At 44.1% G+C, this 23,449-nt stretch overlaps 1 protein-coding gene across 1 annotated transcript in view; it reads left to right on the forward strand.

The window, feature by feature from the left end:
• The window catches only part of jhy (junctional cadherin complex regulator), a gene marked incomplete at its 5' end in the record, with an annotated part of 76,973 nt that overhangs the window by 24,375 nt on the left and 29,149 nt on the right, over positions 1–23,449 (forward strand). Inside the window, 2 exon segments of the mRNA XM_084338375.1 lie at positions 16,482–16,586; positions 21,171–21,703. Coding sequence (XP_084194501.1) covers positions 16,482–16,586; positions 21,171–21,703 — 638 coding nt within the window.

A 23,449-nucleotide genomic window follows, 5' to 3' on the forward strand; every position in this document is an offset into this window, starting at 1 on the left:
AATGTGTACTGCTGTGGTATTTACCATGCAGCCTGAAGATAGTAAGAGTAACCTAATGTAATGTGTACTGCTGTGGTATTTACCATGCAGCCTGAAGATAGTAAGAGTAACCTAATGTAATGTGTACTGCTGTGGTATTTACCATGTAGCCTGAAGATAGTAAGAGTAACCTAATGTAATGTGTACTGCTGTGGTATTTACCATGTAGCCTGAAGATAGTAAGAGTAACCTAATGTAATGTGTACTGCTGTGGTATTTACCATGTAGCCTGAAGATAGTAAGAGTAACCTAATGTAATGTGTACTGCTGTGGTATTTACCATGTAGCCTGAAGATAGTAAGAGTAACCTAATGTAATGTGTACTGCTGTGGTATTTACCATGTAGCCTGAAGATAGTAAGAGTAACCTAATGTAATGTGTACTGCTGTGGTATTTACCATGCAGCCTGAAGATAGTAAGAGTAACCTAATGTAATGTGTACTGCTGTGGTATTTACCATGCAGCCTGAAGATAGTAAGAGTAATCTAATCTAATGTGTACTGCTGTGGTATTTACCATGTAGCCTGAAGATAGTAAGAGTAATCTAATCTAATGTGTACTGCTGTGGTATTTACCATGTAGCCTGAAGATAGTAAGAGTAACCTAAAGTAATGTACTGCTGATGTTTTCCTCATAATGCAGCTTTGCTCTTGGAACCATCTTTTAGATTTGTAGCTTTTCGCCCCCCCCCCCCCCGGTAAAAGATTAATGAGCGTATTTGTTTGCCAACCTTTATCTTATTGTCCATTCAGTCATGTCATCCTCGTGTCAATATATTGAGGCCGGCTATACCGTCGGTTCTTCCACCCCGGTCGGTCGGTCGGTCGGGGAGGAGGATTATAATGAGTGACGGTGTCCCCTCCACCGTGTGTGTCTGGCTATGTAGTACCTATTATATGATGACTTGATGAGACCCACGGAACATCAGAGGGGCTCGGTTACCAATGGGCTCCTTAGATATCCCTGCACCTGGCACACAGTGGCATAATTGGCCAAGATGGTCCGCGCGCTCCCCATTTGCGGGGGGGACACAGGACTGTTCGCTGCGGCTGTAACACCCCCCCCCCTCCCTGTCCCCCCCCCCCCCCATCTGAGACCCGGCGAGCCACAATGTCTCATATCATCACGGTCATTTACATAGTCAAGAGCCGTTAGCTTTGTGCAAACGGTAAACAGAGCCGGAGCCTCTGCCTCGTCTCCTAAACCCTTCTGTTCTGTCACTTTCCCCCTGAATTAGCTTATTAGTTTTCCATCGCTGCGTCTCCCCATTGACACGTCGCTCTCTCGCCGCGGGGCGGAGGCCGAGGGGAGGTGAAGGGCACCGGTCTGTTTCTACTTCCACCGTAGCTGTTAACGACGCCCACTGTGCTTCTTCATCACCGCCACCTCGTGGGCAGGCCGTCGTGGTTAAATAACAATCTGTTCTAAAGGTCAAATAGATCAAATCAAATCAAATCAAATGTATTCGTAAGGCCCGACAACACACGTTAGTGTCCCCATGTGGGCCGGACACGTCTTCTTTAAGGCCCGACAACACACGTTAATGTCCCCATGGGCCGGACACGTCTTCTTTAAGGCCCGACAACACACGTTAATGTCCCCATGGGCCGGACACGTCTTCTTTAAGGCCCGACAACACACGTTAATGTCCCCATGGGGCCGGACACGTCTTCTTTAAGGCCCGACAACACACGTTAATGTCCCCATGGGGCCGGACACGTCTTCTTTAAGGTCCGACAACACACGTTAATGTCCCCATGGGCCGGACACGTCTTCTTTAAGGCCCGACAACACACGTTAATGTCCCCATGGGGCCGGACACGTCTTCTTTAAGGCCCGACAACACACGTTAATGTCCCCATGGGCCGTACACGTCTTCTTTAAGGCCCGACACACGTTAATGTCCCCATGGGCCGGACACGTCTTCTTTAAGGCCCGACAACACACGTTATTAATGTTCCCATGGGCCGGACACGTCTTCTTTAAGGCCCGACAACACACGTTAATGTCCCCATGGGCCGGACACGTCTTCTTTAAGGCCCGACACACGTTAATGTCCCCATGGGCCGGACACGTTTTCTTTAAGGCCCGACAACACACGTTAATGTCCCCATGGGCCGGACACGTCTTCTTTAAGGCCCGACACACGTTAATGTCCCCATGGGCCGGGCACGTCTTCTTTAAGGCCCGACAACACACGTTAATGTCCCCATGGGCCGGACACGTCTTCTTTAAGGCCCGACAACACACGTTAATGTCCCCATGGGCCGGACACGTCTTCTTTAAGGCCCGACAACACACGTTAATGTCCCCATGGGCCAGACACATCTTCTTTAAGGCCCGACAACACACGTTAATGTCCCCATGGGCCGGACACGTCTTCTTTAAGGCCCGACAACACACGTTAATGTCCCCATGGGCCGGACACGTCTTCTTTAAGGCCCGACAACACACGTTAATGTCCCCATGGGCCGGACACGTCTTCTTTAAGGCCCGACAACACACGTTAATGTCCCCATGGGCCGTACACGTCTTCTTTAAGGCCCGACAACACACGTTAATGTCCCCATGGGCCGGACACGTCTTCTTTAAGGCCCGACAACACACGTTAATGTCCCCATGGGCCGGACACGTCTTCTTTAAGGCCCGACAACACACGTTAATGTCCCCATGGGGCCGGACACGTCTTCTTTAAACAAGTCAAGAAGAAACATCACAATAAGTCAAGAACAAAACAAGAACACCATAAGGTCCAACACATTTAAAATAAATGCAAATAAATAAATAAATGAATGCAAGCACTCCCAGACATACGCCACGCGAAGGTAAGGAAAAACTCACTAAAACCTAACAATAGGGAAAATAAACTATAGAATGTGTGTGTATATATATAAATGTTTTGTTTATTTGTCGTCAGCAAGTCAACCTCCACTATTGTTAGCACTGTTAGCACTATTGAAAATGTATATATATATATATATATATATATATATATATATATATATATATATATATATATATATATATATATATATATATATATATATATATATGAATATATATATATTCATATATAAATATATATAAAATATTACAATTATATTATATCATATATGTCTTAGTAAGAATCTGGCCACGCGATGATACTGTACACGTCACGATCAAGATGTTAGGAGGATTCAATACATTGCGATACTATAAACACGGCTGTATTGTGATTTTATTACGTGAAGATTTGAGACTCTTGTCGCCAACATGGTGGACACAAGATTATTGAATTATACTAACTAACCCTTTTCTTCAGGCGTTTTTCCAGATTACATTTTCAGATGAACAATATCTGTTATGTCATTTCGCTCTGGGTTGATTTATTTATCGAAAGGCCCGCTCCGCGATCCAAATGTTAACAGAAGGACAGCCAGACTGTGACACAGGTAGACAACGAGTTCTACACACAACATTGTTCACATTGGTAATGTTTACAGATATTGAAGTAAATCAGACCTGTATGTATTTTAAATTGTGATTGCTCATTCTCCCTGTGCTGCACACGTCAAGCCCGTCAGGGACTTATGTAAATAACCCCTCCATTTATTCTGCCAGATACACTCTGACTCAGGGCTTTTAATAACATCGAGGAACACTGGAGAGAAAACAGGCCATGTGATCTTCAAACATTCAAGAAATAGCTCATTTTATTATAACCACATAAAGAAGATTGCTCGGCTGTGTTGTCGTCGGTCCAAATGGCATCGGTATCGGTCATTAGAGCGTCCCCCCCCCCCCCCCCCCCCCCCGGCCGGACGCGATGCTTCCAGTCTCCTCCTTAAAGACCCCATTTGTTCCTTTGAAGACGGGGGAGAGCTTCTGAAAGCAACTTGTGATAATTAGCCTTGTTATTAAATGTACACAATTTCCTAATGCGGCAAATGCTTATTCGGGGCGGCGAGTGGTGGAGTGCCCGTAGCGATGATGGGCTCCAGCCGGCCCAGGGGGGCCTTCTTTGATAAAGATAGAAGTAGAGGATCAATCTTCTGCTATTGCTCTCAGCCCCCAGAGGCTCCTCTCTTCTCTTCTCTCCTCTCCTCTTCTCTTCTCTTCCCTTCTGCACTCGCAAAGGCCCTCACTTCAAAGCCCGGGGGAACATAATGTACAATCTTTTAATAGCTTTAGACCAAAGCTCTGGGGAGCTCTCTTGCCACTGTATACCCAGCCTCCTCGGACGGACTAAACACCTAATCAAGATTACCTGGGCCGGCCGGCCCACCACAATAGCAGCTAAATGCAATTCAAGAACTGCGGTCTCCTTTGAAGTTGCCATTGTGAGAAGCAGATGTTTCCCGCGGGTACAGGAGGCAATACAGCTTGCTGCCAAATTGCTGGACTTTGTTGTAACATCGTCTTGGCAGAGGCAATTACGACCCCCCCCCCCCCCCCCCCCCCCCCCCTCCAATTTAGCCAGAAAAAGATATTACACAGCTTACCGTGCTTACCATGGGCTACGGGCTTCATCATTTGCTGCAGTTGATTGGGATATCTGTAATGGACGACACAATACTGTGGCCCGGGGAAGAAAGGGACTAAAGGTTACAGCCCGTCTTACCATTAGAGGGGCAGCGGGGGGGGGTGTGCGTGTTTGTGTGTGTGTGTGTGCGTGTGTGTGTGTGTGTGTGTGTGTGCGTGTGTGTGAGAGTGAGTGTGTGTGACACCTGTTCTGGCTGATATGTACACACCTGTCTTGTTGACTGCTCATACATCACTATAACAGCTCATACATCACTATAACAGCTCATATAGCTTTATAACAGCTCATACAGCACTATAACAGCTCATACATCACTATAACAGCTCATACATCACTATAACAGCTCATACATCACTATGACAGCTCATACATCACTATAACAGCTCATACATCACTATAACAGCTCATACATCACTATAACAGCTCATACAGCTTTATAACAGCTCATACAGCTTTATAACAGCTCATACATCACTATAACAGCTCATACATCACTATAACAGCTCATACAGCACTATAACAGCTCATACATCACTATAACAGCTCATACAGCTTTATAACAGCTCATACAGCTTTATAACAGCTCATACATCACTATAACAGCTCATACATCACTATAACAGCTCATACAGCTTTATAACAGCTCATACATCACTATAACAGCTCATACATCACTATAACAGCTCATACACCACTATAACAGCTCATACATCACTATGGCAGCTCATACATCACTATGACAGCTCATACATCACTATAACAGCTCATACATCACTATGGCAGCTCATACATCACTATGACAGCTCATACATCACTATGGCAGCTCATACACCACTATAACAGCTCATACAGCTTTATAACAGCTCATACAGCTTTATAACAGCTCATACATCACTATGACAGCTCATACAGCACTATAACAGCTCATACATCACTATGACAGCTCATACATCACTATAACAGCTCATACATCACTATAACAGCTCATACATCACTATGACAGCTCATACAGCTTTATAACAGCTCATACATCACTATGACAGCTCATACAGCTTTATAACAGCTCATACAGCACTATAACAGCTCATACACCACTATGACAGCTCATACAGCTTTATAACAGCTCATACATCACTATGACAGCTCATACAGCTTTATAACAGTTCATACAGCACTATGACAGCTCATACATCACTATGACAGCTCATACAGCTTTATAACAGCTCATACACCACTATGACAGCTCATACATCACTATGACAGCTCATACAGCTTTATAAGGGATTCCTGGCAAGAGCATCCAAAAGCTGCAATACATCCAGAACAGCGCTGCCAGGATCCTGATGAGAGTCCGTAAACACGATCACATAACCCCCATCCTCCACTCACTACACTGGCTCCCCGTCTCATCCCGGATCAACTACAAAATCCTTACGATCACCCATAACTGCATAAACGGACACGCACCCCTCTACCTTCAGGAACTCATCACTCCACAATCCTTCACCCGCACCCTCAGATCCGCAGGTAGCCTGCTCCTTCAGGTCCCCAATACCCGGCTCTGCACCATGGGTGACCGAGCCTTCTGCACGGCTGCACCACGCCTGTGGAACAGCCTCCCCATCCAGCTGAGGGCACCACAGAGCCTGGACTCTTTTAAAGCAGGCCTGAAAACCTATCTGTTCAAAAAGGCCTTTGACTGTTAGCTTTTTATTTAAATTTTATTGCGCTTTGTTTTTAAATTGTCTGTTTATACTATGTTTTTAATTAACTATGTTCTATTTTTATTCTGTATTTTATTTTATTTGTTTTACTAATAACTATTTTATTCTATTTTTTAACTGTTTTAACCATGTAGTGTAGCACTTTGGGATCCTAGCGAACAAAAAGTGCATTACAAATCCAATCTATTATTATTATTATTATTATAACAGCTCATACATCACTATAACAGCTCATACAGCTTTATAACAGCTCATACACCACTATGACAGCTCATACATCACTATGACAGCTCATACAGCTTTATAAGGGATTCCTGGCAAGAGCATCCAAAAGCTGCAATACATCCAGAACAGCGCTGCCAGGATCCTGATGAGAGTCCGTAAACACGATCACATAACCCCCATCCTTCACTCACTACACTGGCTCCCCGTCTCATCCCGGATCAACTACAAAATCCTTACGATCACCCATAACTGCATAAACGGACACGCACCCCTCTACCTTCAGGAACTCATCACTCCACAATCCTTCACCCGCACCCTCAGATCCGCAGGTAGCCTGCTCCTTCAGGTCCCCAATACCCGGCTCTGCACCATGGGTGACCGAGCCTTCTGCACGGCTGCACCACGCCTGTGGAACAGCCTCCCCATCCAGCTGAGGGCACCACAGAGCCTGGACTCTTTTAAAGCAGGCCTGAAAACCTATCTGTTCAAAAAGGCCTTTGACTGTTAGCTTTTTATTTAAATTTTATTGCGCTTTGTTTTTAAATTGTCTGTTTATACTATGTTTTTAATTAACTATGTTCTATTTTTATTCTGTATTTTATTTTATTTGTTTTACTAATAACTATTTTATTCTATTTTTTAACTGTTTTAACCATGTAGTGTAGCACTTTGGGATCCTAGCGAACAAAAAGTGCATTACAAATCCAATCTATTATTATTATTATTATTATAACAGCTCATACATCACTATAACAGCTCATACAGCTTTATAACAGCTCATACACCACTATGACAGCTCATACATCACTATGACAGCTCATACAGCTTTATAAGGGATTCCTGGCAAGAGCATCCAAAAGCTGCAATACATCCAGAACAGCGCTGCCAGGATCCTGATGAGAGTCCGTAAACACGATCACATAACCCCCATCCTTCACTCACTACACTGGCTCCCCGTCTCATCCCGGATCAACTACAAAATCCTTACGATCACCCATAACTGCATAAACGGACACGCACCCCTCTACCTTCAGGAACTCATCACTCCACAATCCTTCACCCGCACCCTCAGATCCGCAGGTAGCCTGCTCCTTCAGGTCCCCAATACCCGGCTCTGCACCATGGGTGACCGAGCCTTCTGCACGGCTGCACCACGCCTGTGGAACAGCCTCCCCATCCAGCTGAGGGCACCACAGAGCCTGGACTCTTTTAAAGCAGGCCTGAAAACCTATCTGTTCAAAAAGGCCTTTGACTGTTAGCTTTTTATTTAAATTTTATTGCGCTTTGTTTTTAAATTGTCTGTTTATACTATGTTTTTAATTAACTATGTTCTATTTTTATTCTGTATTTTATTTTATTTGTTTTACTAATAACTATTTTATTCTATTTTTTAACTGTTTTAACCATGTAGTGTAGCACTTTGGGATCCCAGCGAACAAAAAGTGCATTACAAATCCAATCTATTATTATTATTATTATTATAACAGCTCATACATCACTATAACAGCTCATACAGCTTTATAACAGCTCATACACCACTATGACAGCTCATACATCACTATGACAGCTCATACAGCTTTATAAGGGATTCCTGGCAAGAGCATCCAAAAGCTGCAATACATCCAGAACAGCGCTGCCAGGATCCTGATGAGAGTCCGTAAACACGATCACATAACCCCCATCCTTCACTCACTACACTGGCTCCCCGTCTCATCCCGGATCAACTACAAAATCCTTACGATCACCCATAACTGCATAAACGGACACGCACCCCTCTACCTTCAGGAACTCATCACTCCACAATCCTTCACCCGCACCCTCAGATCCGCAGGTAGCCTGCTCCTTCAGGTCCCCAATACCCGGCTCTGCACCATGGGTGACCGAGCCTTCTGCACGGCTGCACCACGCCTGTGGAACAGCCTCCCCATCCAGCTGAGGGCACCACAGAGCCTGGACTCTTTTAAAGCAGGCCTGAAAACCTATCTGTTCAAAAAGGCCTTTGACTGTTAGCTTTTTATTTAAATTTTATTGCGCTTTGTTTTTAAATTGTCTGTTTATACTATGTTTTTAATTAACTATGTTCTATTTTTATTCTGTATTTTATTTTATTTGTTTTACTAATAACTATTTTATTCTATTTTTTAACTGTTTTAACCATGTAGTGTAGCACTTTGGGATCCCAGCGAACAAAAAGTGCATTACAAATCCAATCTATTATTATTATTATTATTATAACAGCTCATACATCACTATAACAGCTCATACAGCTTTATAACAGCTCATACAGCACTATGACAGCTCACAGCTTTATAACAGCTCATACATCACTATGGCAGCTCATACAGCATTATAACAGCATTCTAACAGCTCATACATCACTATAACAGCTCATACATCACTATAACAGCTCATACAGCGTTATAACAGTTCATACAACACTATGGCCGCTCATACATCACTATGACAGCTCATATAGCTTTATAACAGCTCATACAGCTTTATAACAGCTCATACAGCACTATGACAGCTCATACAACTCTCTAACAGCTCATACATCACTATGACAGCTCATACATCACTATGACAGCTCATACAGCTTTATAACAGCTCATACATCACTATAACAGCTCATACAGCTTTATAACAGCTCATACAGCACTATGACAGCTCACAGCTTTATAACAGCTCATACATCACTATGGCAGCTCATACAGCATTATAACAGCATTCTAACAGCTCATACATCACTATAACAGCTCATACATCACTATAACAGCTCATACAGCGTTATAACAGTTCATACAACACTATGGCCGCTCATACATCACTATGACAGCTCATACAGCACTATGACAGCTCATACAACTTTCTAACAGCTCATACATCACTATGACAGCTCATACATCACTATGACAGCTCATACAGCTTTATAACAGCTCATACAGCACTATGACAGCTCATACAGCACTATGACAGCTCATACAGCTTTATAACAGCTCATACAGCACTATGACAGCTCATACATCACTATGACAGCTCATACATCACTATGGCAGCGCATACATCACTATAACAGCTCATACAGCTTTATAACAGCGCATACATCACTATGACAGCTCATACAGCACTATAACAGCTCATACAGCTTTATAACAGCTCATACATCACTATAACAGCTCATACAGCTTTATAACAGCGCATACATCACTATGACAGCTCATACAGCACTATAACAGCTCATACAGCTTTATAACAGCTCATACATCACTATAACAGCTCATACAGCACTATGACAGCTCATACAGCTTTATAACAGCTCATACAGCTTTATAACAGCTCATACAGCACTATGACAGCTCATACATCACTATGACAGCTCATACAGCTTTATAACAGCGCATACATCACTATGACAGCTCATACAGCACTATGACAGCTCATGCAGCTTTATAACAGCGCATACATCACTATGACAGCTCATACAGCACTATAACAGCTCATACAGCTTTATAACAGCGCATACATCACTATGACAGCTCATATAGCTTTATAACAGCTCATACAGCTTTATAACAGCTCATACAGCACTATAACAGCTCATACATCACTATGACAGCTCATACAGCTTTATAACAGCTCATACATCACTATGACAGCTCATACAGCTTTATAACAGTTCATACAGCACTATGACAGCTCATACATCACTATGACAGCTCATACAGCTTTATAACAGCTCATACACCACTATGACAGCTCATACATCACTATGACAGCTCATACAGCTTTATAAGGGATTCCTGGCAAGAGCATCCAAAAGCTGCAATACATCCAGAACAGCGCTGCCAGGATCCTGATGAGAGTCCGTAAACACGATCACATAACCCCCATCCTTCACTCACTACACTGGCTCCCCGTCTCATCCCGGATCAACTACAAAATCCTTACGATCACCCATAACTGCATAAACGGACACGCACCCCTCTACCTTCAGGAACTCATCACTCCACAATCCTTCACCCGCACCCTCAGATCCGCAGGTAGCCTGCTCCTTCAGGTCCCCAATACCCGGCTCTGCACCATGGGTGACCGAGCCTTCTGCACGGCTGCACCACGCCTGTGGAACAGCCTCCCCATCCAGCTGAGGGCACCACAGAGCCTGGACTCTTTTAAAGCAGGCCTGAAAACCTATCTGTTCAAAAAGGCCTTTGACTGTTAGCTTTTTATTTAAATTTTATTGCGCTTTGTTTTTAAATTGTCTGTTTATACTATGTTTTTAATTAACTATGTTCTATTTTTATTCTGTATTTTATTTTATTTGTTTTACTAATAACTATTTTATTCTATTTTTTAACTGTTTTAACCATGTAGTGTAGCACTTTGGGATCCCAGCGAACAAAAAGTGCATTACAAATCCAATCTATTATTATTATTATTATTATTATAACAGCTCATACATCACTATAACAGCTCATACAGCTTTATAACAGCTCATACAGCACTATGACAGCTCACAGCTTTATAACAGCTCATACATCACTATGGCAGCTCATACAGCATTATAACAGCATTCTAACAGCTCATACATCACTATAACAGCTCATACATCACTATAACAGCTCATACAGCGTTATAACAGTTCATACAACACTATGGCCGCTCATACATCACTATGACAGCTCATATAGCTTTATAACAGCTCATACAGCTTTATAACAGCTCATACAGCACTATGACAGCTCATACAACTCTCTAACAGCTCATACATCACTATGACAGCTCATACATCACTATGACAGCTCATACAGCTTTATAACAGCTCATACATCACTATAACAGCTCATACAGCTTTATAACAGCTCATACAGCACTATGACAGCTCACAGCTTTATAACAGCTCATACATCACTATGGCAGCTCATACAGCATTATAACAGCATTCTAACAGCTCATACATCACTATAACAGCTCATACATCACTATAACAGCTCATACAGCGTTATAACAGTTCATACAACACTATGGCCGCTCATACATCACTATGACAGCTCATATAGCTTTATAACAGCTCATACAGCTTTATAACAGCTCATACAGCACTATGACAGCTCATACAACTTTCTAACAGCTCATACATCACTATGACAGCTCATACATCACTATGACAGCTCATACAGCTTTATAACAGCTCATACAGCACTATGACAGCTCATACAGCACTATGACAGCTCATACAGCTTTATAACAGCTCATACAGCACTATGACAGCTCATACATCACTATGACAGCTCATACATCACTATGGCAGCGCATACATCACTATAACAGCTCATACAGCTTTATAACAGCGCATACATCACTATGACAGCTCATACAGCACTATAACAGCTCATACAGCTTTATAACAGCTCATACATCACTATAACAGCTCATACAGCTTTATAACAGTGCATACATCACTATGACAGCTCATACAGCACTATAACAGCTCATACAGCTTTATAACAGCTCATACATCACTATAACAGCTCATACAGCACTATGACAGCTCATACAGCTTTATAACAGCTCATACAGCTTTATAACAGCTCATACAGCACTATGACAGCTCATACATCACTATGACAGCTCATACAGCTTTATAACAGCGCATACATCACTATGACAGCTCATACAGCACTATGACAGCTCATGCAGCTTTATAACAGCGCATACATCACTATGACAGCTCATACAGCACTATAACAGCTCATACAGCTTTATAACAGCGCATACATCACTATGACAGCTCATATAGCTTTATAACAGCTCATACAGCTTTATAACAGCTCATACATCACTATGGCCGCTCATACATCACTATGACAGCTCATAGCTTTATAACAGCTCATACAGCTTTATAACAGCTCATACATCACTATAACAGCTCATACATCACTATGACAGCTCATACATCACTATGACAGCTCATACAGCTTTATAACAGCGCATACATCACTATGACAGCTCATACAGCACTATGACAGCTCATACATCACTATGACAGCTCATACAGCACTATGACAGCTCATACAGCACTATGACAGCTCATACAGCGTTATAACAGCTCATGTAGCAATATGACAGTTCATACAGCTTTATAACAGCTCATACAACACTATGACAGCTCATACAGCTTTATAACAGTTCATACAGCACTATGACAGCTCATACATCACTATGACAGCTCATACAACACTATGACAGCTCATACAACTTTCTAACAGCTCATACAACAGTATGACAGCTCAGGGGGGAGGGGAGGCGACAGGGGCTGTCTGGTAATTGGAAGATTCCTGGTTAGATTCCAGCTCCCAGCAGCGTGTCGATGTGTCCTCGAGCAAGACACTTAACCCCTAATTGCTCCCGATGAGCAGGTCGGCACCTTGCATGGTCGCCTTTGCCGTCGGTGTGTGAATGTGATTTTTTTTTTTTTAAACTTTGACCAGTCAGCTGGTTCTTTTCGCGTTTATCGCTTTTTCTGGTCAAGTATCACCGACAGAAACAGGTTGAATGGGGGTACAGATGGGGGGAAAGACACTCTGAGAAAGTACGGCTTGTCCGGGAGTCGAACTCGCTACCCCAGATCCGTGACGCGCACGGTTGTCCCCGACGCCGAAATAGCGTTCGAGGTACGCGGTGAGCTACTGGAGCTCCCCTTGTGTGAATGTGAGTTTAAGTTTAAGTTTATTTGGATCCCCATTAGCTGTTACACATGATCAACCTTATTTGTAAATTATTAGTGCAACATTTAATAATGGTATCTAATGTGTAGTAACACATTTGTAGATGCTTTTAAAAATGGATATGAAAAAACGACCATACCTCCATTTATTTGTTCATGTTCATGGCCAGATCGCTCTTGAAAAAGAGATTTTAATCTCAATGTTGCTTATCTGGCACTTGATGTGGTGTGCGCTACATTTGAATGATGTGTTTGTTCCTAATGTGTGCTCAGTGTATGTGATGATGACATGAGAGTAATAATTCTTTGTATTTTCAGGCTGGATCGGCGCATACAGCCTGAAAATAAAAATAATTATTACCCTCGTGAAGCATACACGTCGGCCCACATACCGCAATATACTGAGCACGCATTAGGAACAAACACATCATTCAAATGTAGCGCCCACCTCAAGCTCCCCATTACCAGCCAGCAACTGCGTTCCCAGGAATGAGGAAAGGTCCAACCACATCAAGTACGTCTACACAAAATATAGGACTATAAGTTGTAGGTCGGAAATTATGAAATAGATTTACCAACGAAAAAGGTCTTTAACCTGCTCATACCTTAAAAACGTGGGGCAGCACGAATTCCTTGGCTCTGTTAATGTATAACGTGTAGCTTCCATTCAAACAGACGAGAACAAACGTGAACTTAACTGAAGTCTCAAGCAACTCCCTTTATACATACTCTGGCAATACCTGGCCAGGGAACTCCTGGCTCCTAGTGTCCCCCAGGTTACATTTATATGGTCTGTCAAAAGAGACTATTTTTCTTTTTATTATAAACAATGTTTATTGGTTGTCGCTTTGTTTGTGTTATTAAAATTGCATTTATCTATAGTCCTAATTCTGTCATTGTTTGAAGTCACAAAGAAGGGTGGATCCGAAAGCTGTCTACAACATTTATAACAGGTGAACAAATAATTAACAAACTGTATTAGACATTTGTTAATGCTGAATAGTCTTCACTTTAGATTAGGGCACGCAATAGAATTCTGCAATGATTTATAGATGTTTTATGAATGGCTAACAAATCATTTGTTAAACATGACAAGACAAGTCTGGTAATTGCTTCGTGTCTGTATTCATAAAAGCCAAATCGTCCATAACACTCAGGTGAGTAAAAAGTCCACAAATAATTTATGAACATGAACAAATATTTGTAAATAATGAATAGCCTTAACTTTAGATTAGGGCACACAATAACATCTGCAAATGATTTATAGATTGTTTGAGAATGTTTTACAAAATCATTTGTTGAACATGAACAAATAAATGGAGGTATAGTAATTTTTTCATATCCATTTTTCAAAGCATCTACAAATGTGTTACTACACATTAGATACCATTATTAAATGTTGCACTAATAATTTACAAATAAGGTTGATCATGTGGAAAATTTTTATGAATGTTTATGAATGTTAAACTAGTACATTTACAAATTATGTACTAATCAGTTTTAATGTATTATAAATGGTTTGTTCATGATTAGTTCATTATCCACTAATGCGTTATAAATAATGTATAACTAATTCGTAGATGTTATACAAATATAGTTATAAATTATTTAATAATCATTTACCAATGTATATAAATGGTTTGTTCATGATTAGTTCATTATCTACAAATATACCTTATAAATGTCATATAACGGAGTGTTATTATACGGTGTTACAAATGATTCTTTCCATTGTTATGGAACCAGCTTGGGCCCCCCAGTGTATTTCCCGTCAGCTACTGTACTAGAAAACACGACAGGAAACTAGAACGGGACCAAACTAGAATGTTCATGAACGTCCTCCCTCTCACCAAAGCGCCGCCACCCTAACGGGCCGCGCCGCGGGGAAACAACATGGCAGCGGCACTTATTGACGGATATATTACAACTCCACCCACTCCATCTCCGTGACCTTCGTCTATTCAAGCCAGACAGAATTAGTGCCATTCAGTCGGGAAGTCTCCAGCCTGTCGATGGTGGTATTGATCCACTCACACACTGTAGTCTGCAGCTGAGGGGGTCCGACGTTAACCAAATGATTTTCATTACGGCATGAGAACACGAGATATTTTTCCCAGCCGCAAACGGGTGCATTAGGAAATATTTTAAACGGCAAATTGATGCAACGTGAGACGGTTGAGGACGCTTAGCGCAACAAAACAAAGCGACAACAACATGGAAGAGTGAGTTGGGTTTTTATTAAAGTCAGTAGTTAACGGTGTTTAGTGTTAAAGGGAATGCGCTTACCGTCGTCTCCAGGGTCAGACAGGAAGATAGATAGATACCAGTTTCCTCTGTGCGTTCAGTAGAAAGCTATCCGGCTGCAAGCTAGCCTAGCTTAGCACAAATTAATGGTAAGATAAGGGACCAGCTAGCCTAGCCTCAACCATTATCTAAAAAAAAATATAACCCTAACTAACCTTACTGTCATGCACTTGTCCTAATAAACTAACCTACACTGTAGCACTCAACACCTTGATGAACATTGTTGCTCAGCTGATAGAGTTGTGCCCTTCCTGATGACTTGTCGTACAGAACTTGTAAGTCGCTTTGGATAAAAGCGTAGCAGCTAAATGACTAAATGTAAATGTAGCTGTTGACCAAAAACACCTCTCCCACAGTTTTAAGCTTTATAGGCTATTGGTCCGTATCTGCTTCCATTCATTTGTGCTGGATGATTTCCTTGGCGTTTCTAGTTTTCAAGAGAGAAAAAATCGATTAAAATCGTAAATCGGATTTAAAAAAATAAATAAATCTGGGATTTTATTTTTAGGCCATATCGCCCAGCCCTAGTGCTAAGCTATCTCTATTGAACTTGAACTACCGACTGTATAGTAAAAGCCATGTCAACTCACTCTTCCTGTTGCTAAGTGCATTTCCCATAATGTTGGTGTGTTCCTTTTTAAAGTGTCTAGTGTTAATGTAATGGTATCCTCGTACCTTTGCTCTGACACACCTTTTTTCAAATGTATTATTGATACATTTCTTTTAATGCTTTTCTTTGTTATTATTTCCCTCTATTTTGGACTGAACACGTCGTGCCACGGACTGAGTCCATGTGACCACAAAATATCGTTTACACACAGTAGGGCCGCATTACAATCCACACTACAAAACAATTTAGCTTCTCCATAAACTCTCTATTTTGGGGTATTTCTATAGGAAGCTTGTAACGCTGTGCCCCTTGTTTCTGTTCCTTCTGGAGGCCTGTGACACAGCAGACGAGACTGTGGAGGAGAGTCTGGAGAACAGCTGGGAGGATGGCACAGACCCCGTGCTGAGGTGGATCCACAAAACACAACAGCTGAAGGTAGGGAGGAACTCCACAAAACACAACAGCTGAAGGTAGGGAGGAACTCCACAAAACACAACAGCTGAAGGTAGGGAGGAATACCACAAAACACAACAGCTGAAGGTAGGGAGGAACTCCACAAAACACAACAGCTGAAGGTAGGGAGGAACTCCACAAAACACAACAGCTGAAGGTAGGGAGGAATACCACAAAACACAACAGCTGAAGGTAGGGAGGAATACCACAAAACACAACAGCTGAAGGTAGGGAGGAATACCACAAAACACAACAGCTGAAGGTAGGGAGGAACTCCACAAAACACAACAGCTGAAGGTAGGGAGGAATACCACAAAACACAACAGCTGAAGGTAGGGAGGAATACCACAAAACACAACAGCTGAAGGTAGGGAGGAACTCCACAAAACACAACAGCTGAAGGTAGGAAGAACTCCACAAAACACAACAGCTGAAGGTAGGGAGGAATTCCACAAAACACAACAGCTGAAGGTAGGGAGGAATACCACAAAACACAACAGCTGAAGGTAGGGAGGAATACCACAAAACACAACAGCTGAAGGTAGGGAGGAATACCACAAAACACAACAGCTGAAGGTAGGGAGGAATACCACAAAACACAACAGCTGAAGGTAGGGAGGAATACCACAAAACACAACAGCTGAAGGTAGGGAGGAATACCACAAAACACAACAGCTGAAGGTAGGGAGGAATACCACAAAACACAACAGCTGAAGGTAGGGAGGAATACCACAAAACACAACAGCTGAAGGTAGGGAGGAATACCACAAAACACAACAGCTGAAGGTAGGGAGGAATACAACAAAACACAACAGCTGAAGGTAGGGAGGAATTCCACAAAACACAACAGCTGAAGGTAGGGAGGAATACCACAAAACACAACAGCTGAAGGTAGGGAGGAACTCCACAAAACACAACAGCTGAAGGTAGGGAGGAATACCACAAAACACAACAGCTGAAGGTAGGGAGGAATACCACAAAACACAACAGCTGAAGGTAGGGAGGAATACCACAAAACACAACAGCTGAAGGTAGGGAGGAATACCACAAAACACAACAGCTGAAGGTAGGGAGGAATACCACAAAACACAACAGCTGAAGGTAGGGAGGAATACCACAAAACACAACAGCTGAAGGTAGGGAGGAATACCACAAAACACAACAGCTGAAGGTAGGGAGGAATACCACAAAACACAACAGCTGAAGGTAGGGAGGAATACCACAAAACACAACAGCTGAAGGTAGGGAGGAATACCACAAAACACAACAGCTGAAGGTAGGGAGGAATACCACAAAACACAACAGCTGAAGGTAGGGAGGAATACCACAAAACACAACAGCTGAAGGTATGGAGGAATACCACAAAACACAACAGCTGAAGGTAGGGAGGAATACCACAAAACACAACAGCTGAAGGTAGGGAGGAATACCACAAAACACAACAGCTGAAGGTAGGGAGGAATACCACAAAACACAACAGCTGAAGGTAGGGAGGAATACCACAAAACACAACAGCTGAAGGTAGGGAGGAATACCACAAAACACAACAGCTGAAGGTAGGGAGGAATACCACAAAACACAACAGCTGAAGGTAGGGAGGAATACCACAAAACACAACAGCTGAAGGTAGGGAGGAATACCACAAAACACAACAGCTGAAGGTAGGGAGGAATACCACAAAACACAACAGCTGAAGGTAGGGAGGAATACCACAAAACACAACAGCTGAAGGTAGGGAGGAATACCACAAAACACAACAGCTGAAGGTAGGGAGGAATACAACAAAACACAACAGCTGAAGGTAATGTAGGGAGGAATACCACAAAACACAACAGCTGAAGGTAATGTAGGGAGGAATACCACAAAACACAACAGCTGAAGGTAGGAAAACACAACAGCTGAAGGTAGGGAGGAATACCACAAAACACAACAGCTGAAGGTAATGTAGGGAGGAATACCACAAAACACAACAGCTGAAGGTAGGGAGGAATACCACAAAACACAACAGCTGAAGGTATGTGTGTGTTGGTGCGAGTTAGCATTTGTGTGTGTGTGTGTGTGTGTGTGTGTGTGTGTGTGTGTGTGTGTGTGTGTGTGTGTGTGTGTGTGTGTGTGTGTGTGTGTGTGTGTGTGTGTGTGTGTGTGTGTGTGTGTGTGTGTGTGTGTGTGTGTGTGTGTGTGTGTGTGTGTGTGTGTGTGTGTGTGTGTGTGTGTGTGTGTGTGTGTGTGTGTGTGTGTGTGTGTGTGTGTGTGTGTGTGTGTGTGTGTGTGTGTGTGTGTGTGTGTGTGTGTGTGTGTGTGCGTGCGTGCGTGCGTGCGTGCGCGTGCGTGCGCGTGTGATGAGAGATATTGTGATACCGTTTGCTTGTGCATACAGCAGCAGCCTTATCGGTTAAAGGCGAGGTACAGTAGGTATAGACAGGTGACTATGATTCTCTCCCTGGCATCATTGGCATGTGGACTCGAGAGTGGAGAGAGGGAGAGAGGGAGAGAGGGAGAGAGGGAGAGAGAGAGAGAGAGAGAGAGATCATTATTTTGAGCACTTGAACGGCCACCTTAACGCTGCCAGGCGGGGGAGCGCTGGAGATACCCCCCTCCTCGGAACGGGCAAAGCTGCCGTCTGCTAAATCGGCAGCATTAGATGCACGAGGCGCGGGCTCACGGACCTGGCGGGATAATAATGGCCGGACCGTGGCAAAGGAGAGCGCCGCCCCCCCCCCCCCCCCCCCCCCCCCCCCAAGCCCCCCCCCCAGGCCCCCGCTAACGCCAGGGCGAAGAGCGACTCTGCCCTGCAGCGCTCCTGCTGGAGACCGGTCTATCTTTATTATTTCGATGAAGATTTCACGCTCTGCGTCCCACACTATGCTCAGAGTCGGACGAGAAGATAGATACCAGTCTCCTCTCTCTGTGCGTCCAGTAGAGGGCTATCCGGCGGCGGGCAAGCTAGCCTAGCTTAGCACACATAGATGAAAGCGGATACGGACCAGCTAGCCTATAGCTGTTGGCCAAAAGCACCTCTCCCAGAGTTTTTTAAGCTAGGCTATTGGTCCGTACCCGTTTCCATTCACTTGTGCTAAGCTATCTCTACTGAACGCACAACGGTGGTGTAGATTGACCTACAAGACCCCCCCCCCCCCCCCCCACCTCCACCCCTCCCCACTGGAACACAGTGTAGTGCCGACACAAGGTCCAGTATGATGCGACACAAATACGACACCTATATATGTAGCTGTTAATATCTGCGGTGTCTGTTATCACCTGTAGATATGTCAGCGTGTGAACAGGGATACTCTATAATATGACACACGTGTTCTTACTTTGGCTTTTCCGATCATTTATAAATGGTAAATGGTGCCTTTATATAGCAGCTTTTATCCAAAGTGCTTTACAATTTGTTCCTCACATTTGATCCATTCACTCACACGTTCACACACCGACGGCGGAGGCGACCCTGCAATGACTAAATATTCAAATGTAAACTCTGAGGTTCAGAGAGATGAGGCTCTACTACTGTACCATTTCCAAACAGTGTCCGTCCACACAACATTCAGGGGGAAAAAAGGATGGGATTCAAAGATTATAGATATGTCACCGTAGTCAGAAGTGCTGTTAACCCTTTCACTGCCACGCGACAGAAGGTTAACCCTTTACTATCACGCATCCGCGGAGCTAATGAGGCTAATGATGGAGCGTCGCCGTCGGTTGTGTGATAGTAAAGGGCTAACCTTCTGTATTGTCACAGTGAAAGGGTTAAGATTAGGGATGTCCGATATTATCGGCCTACCGATATTATCGGCCGATATCGGCATTAAAATGTGATATCGGAAAATATCGGTATCGGTTCAAATAAAAAATATATGGGCGGCTACGTGGCGTAGTGGGCAAGGCGCTCGCCACGAATGCTGGAGACGCTGGGCTCGCCTGTTCGAGCCCAGCGCTCCACATTGCTTTCAGTTTAGCTGGTCGTTAATACTAATACACATTGGCCGTATTAGGGGGTGGAAACTGATGGGTGGGGATCGGGCGTTGTGGACAGCGACTCCTACAGGTCGGTTGGTGCGCCTGCGCAGTAGAATCAGGAAGTGTCTGGGGCAGCGTGAGCCTCCCACGCGTTACTCCTCGCCACTGAGAGATCGAGCTGCGCAGGTGAAAAGATGCGACTGCTGTTACCTCAAGTACCGGAGGGGACTCGTGCTATGTATGACTTAGTCCACATTGCAGCCGGCTTGTGGGAGGCAAGAAACAGCGTTCGTGACAGGGGAGGGTTGAATTGGATGATACGAAATTGGGATGGGAGAAAAATATAGAAAATGGGAGAAAAAGTGGATAAAAGAAAAATAATATATATATATATTTGTATTTATTTATTTTTTGTACATTTCTATAACCTTTATTTACCCAGGCAAGCAAGTAAGAACAAATTCTGATTTTATTTATTGTCAAAAGTATGCATAATGTTGTGTTAATTCCACAACAAGAGATATGTAAATCGGTAAAAAAGCCAACATCGAACATCCCTAGTTGAGATGGGTCTGGTTCTTCAGTGTGATTGTCCTTCTTCCCCAGGTCTCTCAGACCTCCAGAGGAGGGAGGAAGGCTCCGGGTCCCACACAGAGGGAGGCCCCCTGCAGGCACAGCCCCCCGGCCAGGACACAACCACCCGACCCCCGCAACCGCTCCCCGTCACAGCCCGCCCCCCCCGCCCCTCTCACCCAACCCGGCACCTCCTATCTGACGCTGCCCCCTCCTCCTCCTCCCACCATCCACCTCCACACCTCGGACCACCTCCTCCCGCTCCCGCAGCAGCAGCAGAGGGGCCGGGACGCCGTCCTCACCTCGCCCTGCCCCCTGCAGGGCCCTCACAGGAACACCGGCGTTCGTATCCCGTCGCCTCTGACCGCCTCTGACCACCACGCCGCGCCGCCGCCCTCTCCCCGTGGCGGTCAGCAGAGACACATGGCCACGGCGGTGCCTGCCGCCTCTCCCTCGCCAGGCCCCGGCCTGAGGCAGCCGTCCCCGCGGGGGTGGGGGGCACGCGGAGCACCTCAGGCGGACCGCCGGAACCAGGAGGAGGATGCGCCCCCTGGAGGATGGCAAAGGTGAAGGCTTTATACTTTTTTACTGTGTCCGCACGTGGACGATTTGAGTAGATCTCGGCTCACTTCTTTACTAAACGCTGTTCGCGTGGCGGCCGTCGATGTTGAAAAGGGGTGAGAGATACGCCGTTTGATTGTCTCACTGGCTCGCGGTAATTCACCCTTTTGTGAAAACCACTGCAAAGGACATGTTCACTATCGTTACTGTGTGTTTACTCTGCTACGAGACAAGTCAAACCCCCCCCCCCAGGTGGCACTTTCAGTTCCTGGGTGCGCTTGTTATTAACTCCCGGATGCTCCCAGTCAATGAGTGGATTTGAATGTCGTGTAGCCGAGTAATACGGTAACGTTAGCAAAGATATCCTTCCTTCGTCGCGGGCAAGACCAGCCGCATTTCATTGTATACCTGTATGCCGTGACAATTAAAACTCTTGACTTGACTTGACTTCCCCCGTGATTTGCACACATTTGGAGTGGAAGTAAACATCCTGATTACAGACGGAGTTATAAAAGTGGACTTTCTACTGAGCCGGGGTGGGTTTTGTGGGGTGGAGCCGGAGAGGTCATACGCTAATGATGGAGCATCGCCGTCGGTGGTGTGATAGTAAAGGGTTAACCTTCTGTCATGTGGCAGTGAAAGGGTTAAAGGATAACTCCACTTTTTTTTTAAATTAGCTTATTTAACATCTTCCCTGGAGTTAGACAAGAAGATACATACCTTTTTTGTCTCTGTGCGTGCATTTTAGCTTTGGGAATAGACGCTCCGTTAGCATAGCTTAGCTTCATCACTGGAAGTGGGGGAGGACAGTAGCCTTACAGTGCCTTACAGTGTATTGCAAGGTCTGACATTGACCAAACTTGATATGCATGACCTTGGTGGGCTCTAGGTCAACTCCTGAAAAGGGGGTCAATGTCAGACTTTGCAATCAAAAGTTAGGGGGCTAATAACCCTTGCCATAATTTCAGTGCGCCCCTAACTTTTGATTGCAAGGTCTGACATTGACCCCCTTTTCAGGAGTTGACCTAGAGCCCACCAAGGTCATGCATATCAAGTTTGGTCAATGTCAGACCTTGCAATACACTGTAAGGCACTGTAAGGCTACTGTCCTCCCCCACTTCCAGTGATGAAGCTAAGCTATGCTAACGGAGCGTCTATTCCCAAAGCTAAATGCACGCACAGAGACAAAAAAGGTATGTATCTTCTTGTCTAACTCCAGGGAAGATGTTAAATAAGCTAATTTAAAAAAAAAGTGGAGTTATCCTTTAAGCGACTTGCTGCTTTCTGGGAAAGGAGAGGGAGCTGAGGAGGGGGGGGGGGGGGTTGGGAAGGGGGGGGGGGGGTGAACAGAGGCCTCAGAGGTCTTTCTGACCAGACTATATATAACATCACAACAATGAAGTAGGTGTGATCGGTGTGTCATTACATGTTGAGAGTATGGATGGGCGTGAGTAATCGGTTTGATTACTCGTATAGAAAAATCTATCTTTAAATTATAAATGAAAATGGTTTCCTTAAACATATACGTGAATGAACAAAATTAAGTTTACATTCCCCCCCCCCCTTTACGGGTAATACACGATCACTCGAGTATAGCATGCGATCAATCAATCTGGATTTGTCTCAAAAATGCCCATCCCTAGTTGAGAGTTTGAGTAAATATGAGGGAACTTGTGAGGACATTGAGAAATTGAGACACAGAGACACTGTATGACATTTCCTGAGGTCCAGATGTGTGCCAGCGAGCTCAG

Source organism: Notolepis coatsorum (assembly GCF_963971535.1).
Source record: "Notolepis coatsorum genome assembly, contig: SUPER_8_unloc_1, whole genome shotgun sequence".
NCBI lineage: Eukaryota > Metazoa > Chordata > Actinopteri > Aulopiformes > Paralepididae > Notolepis > Notolepis coatsorum.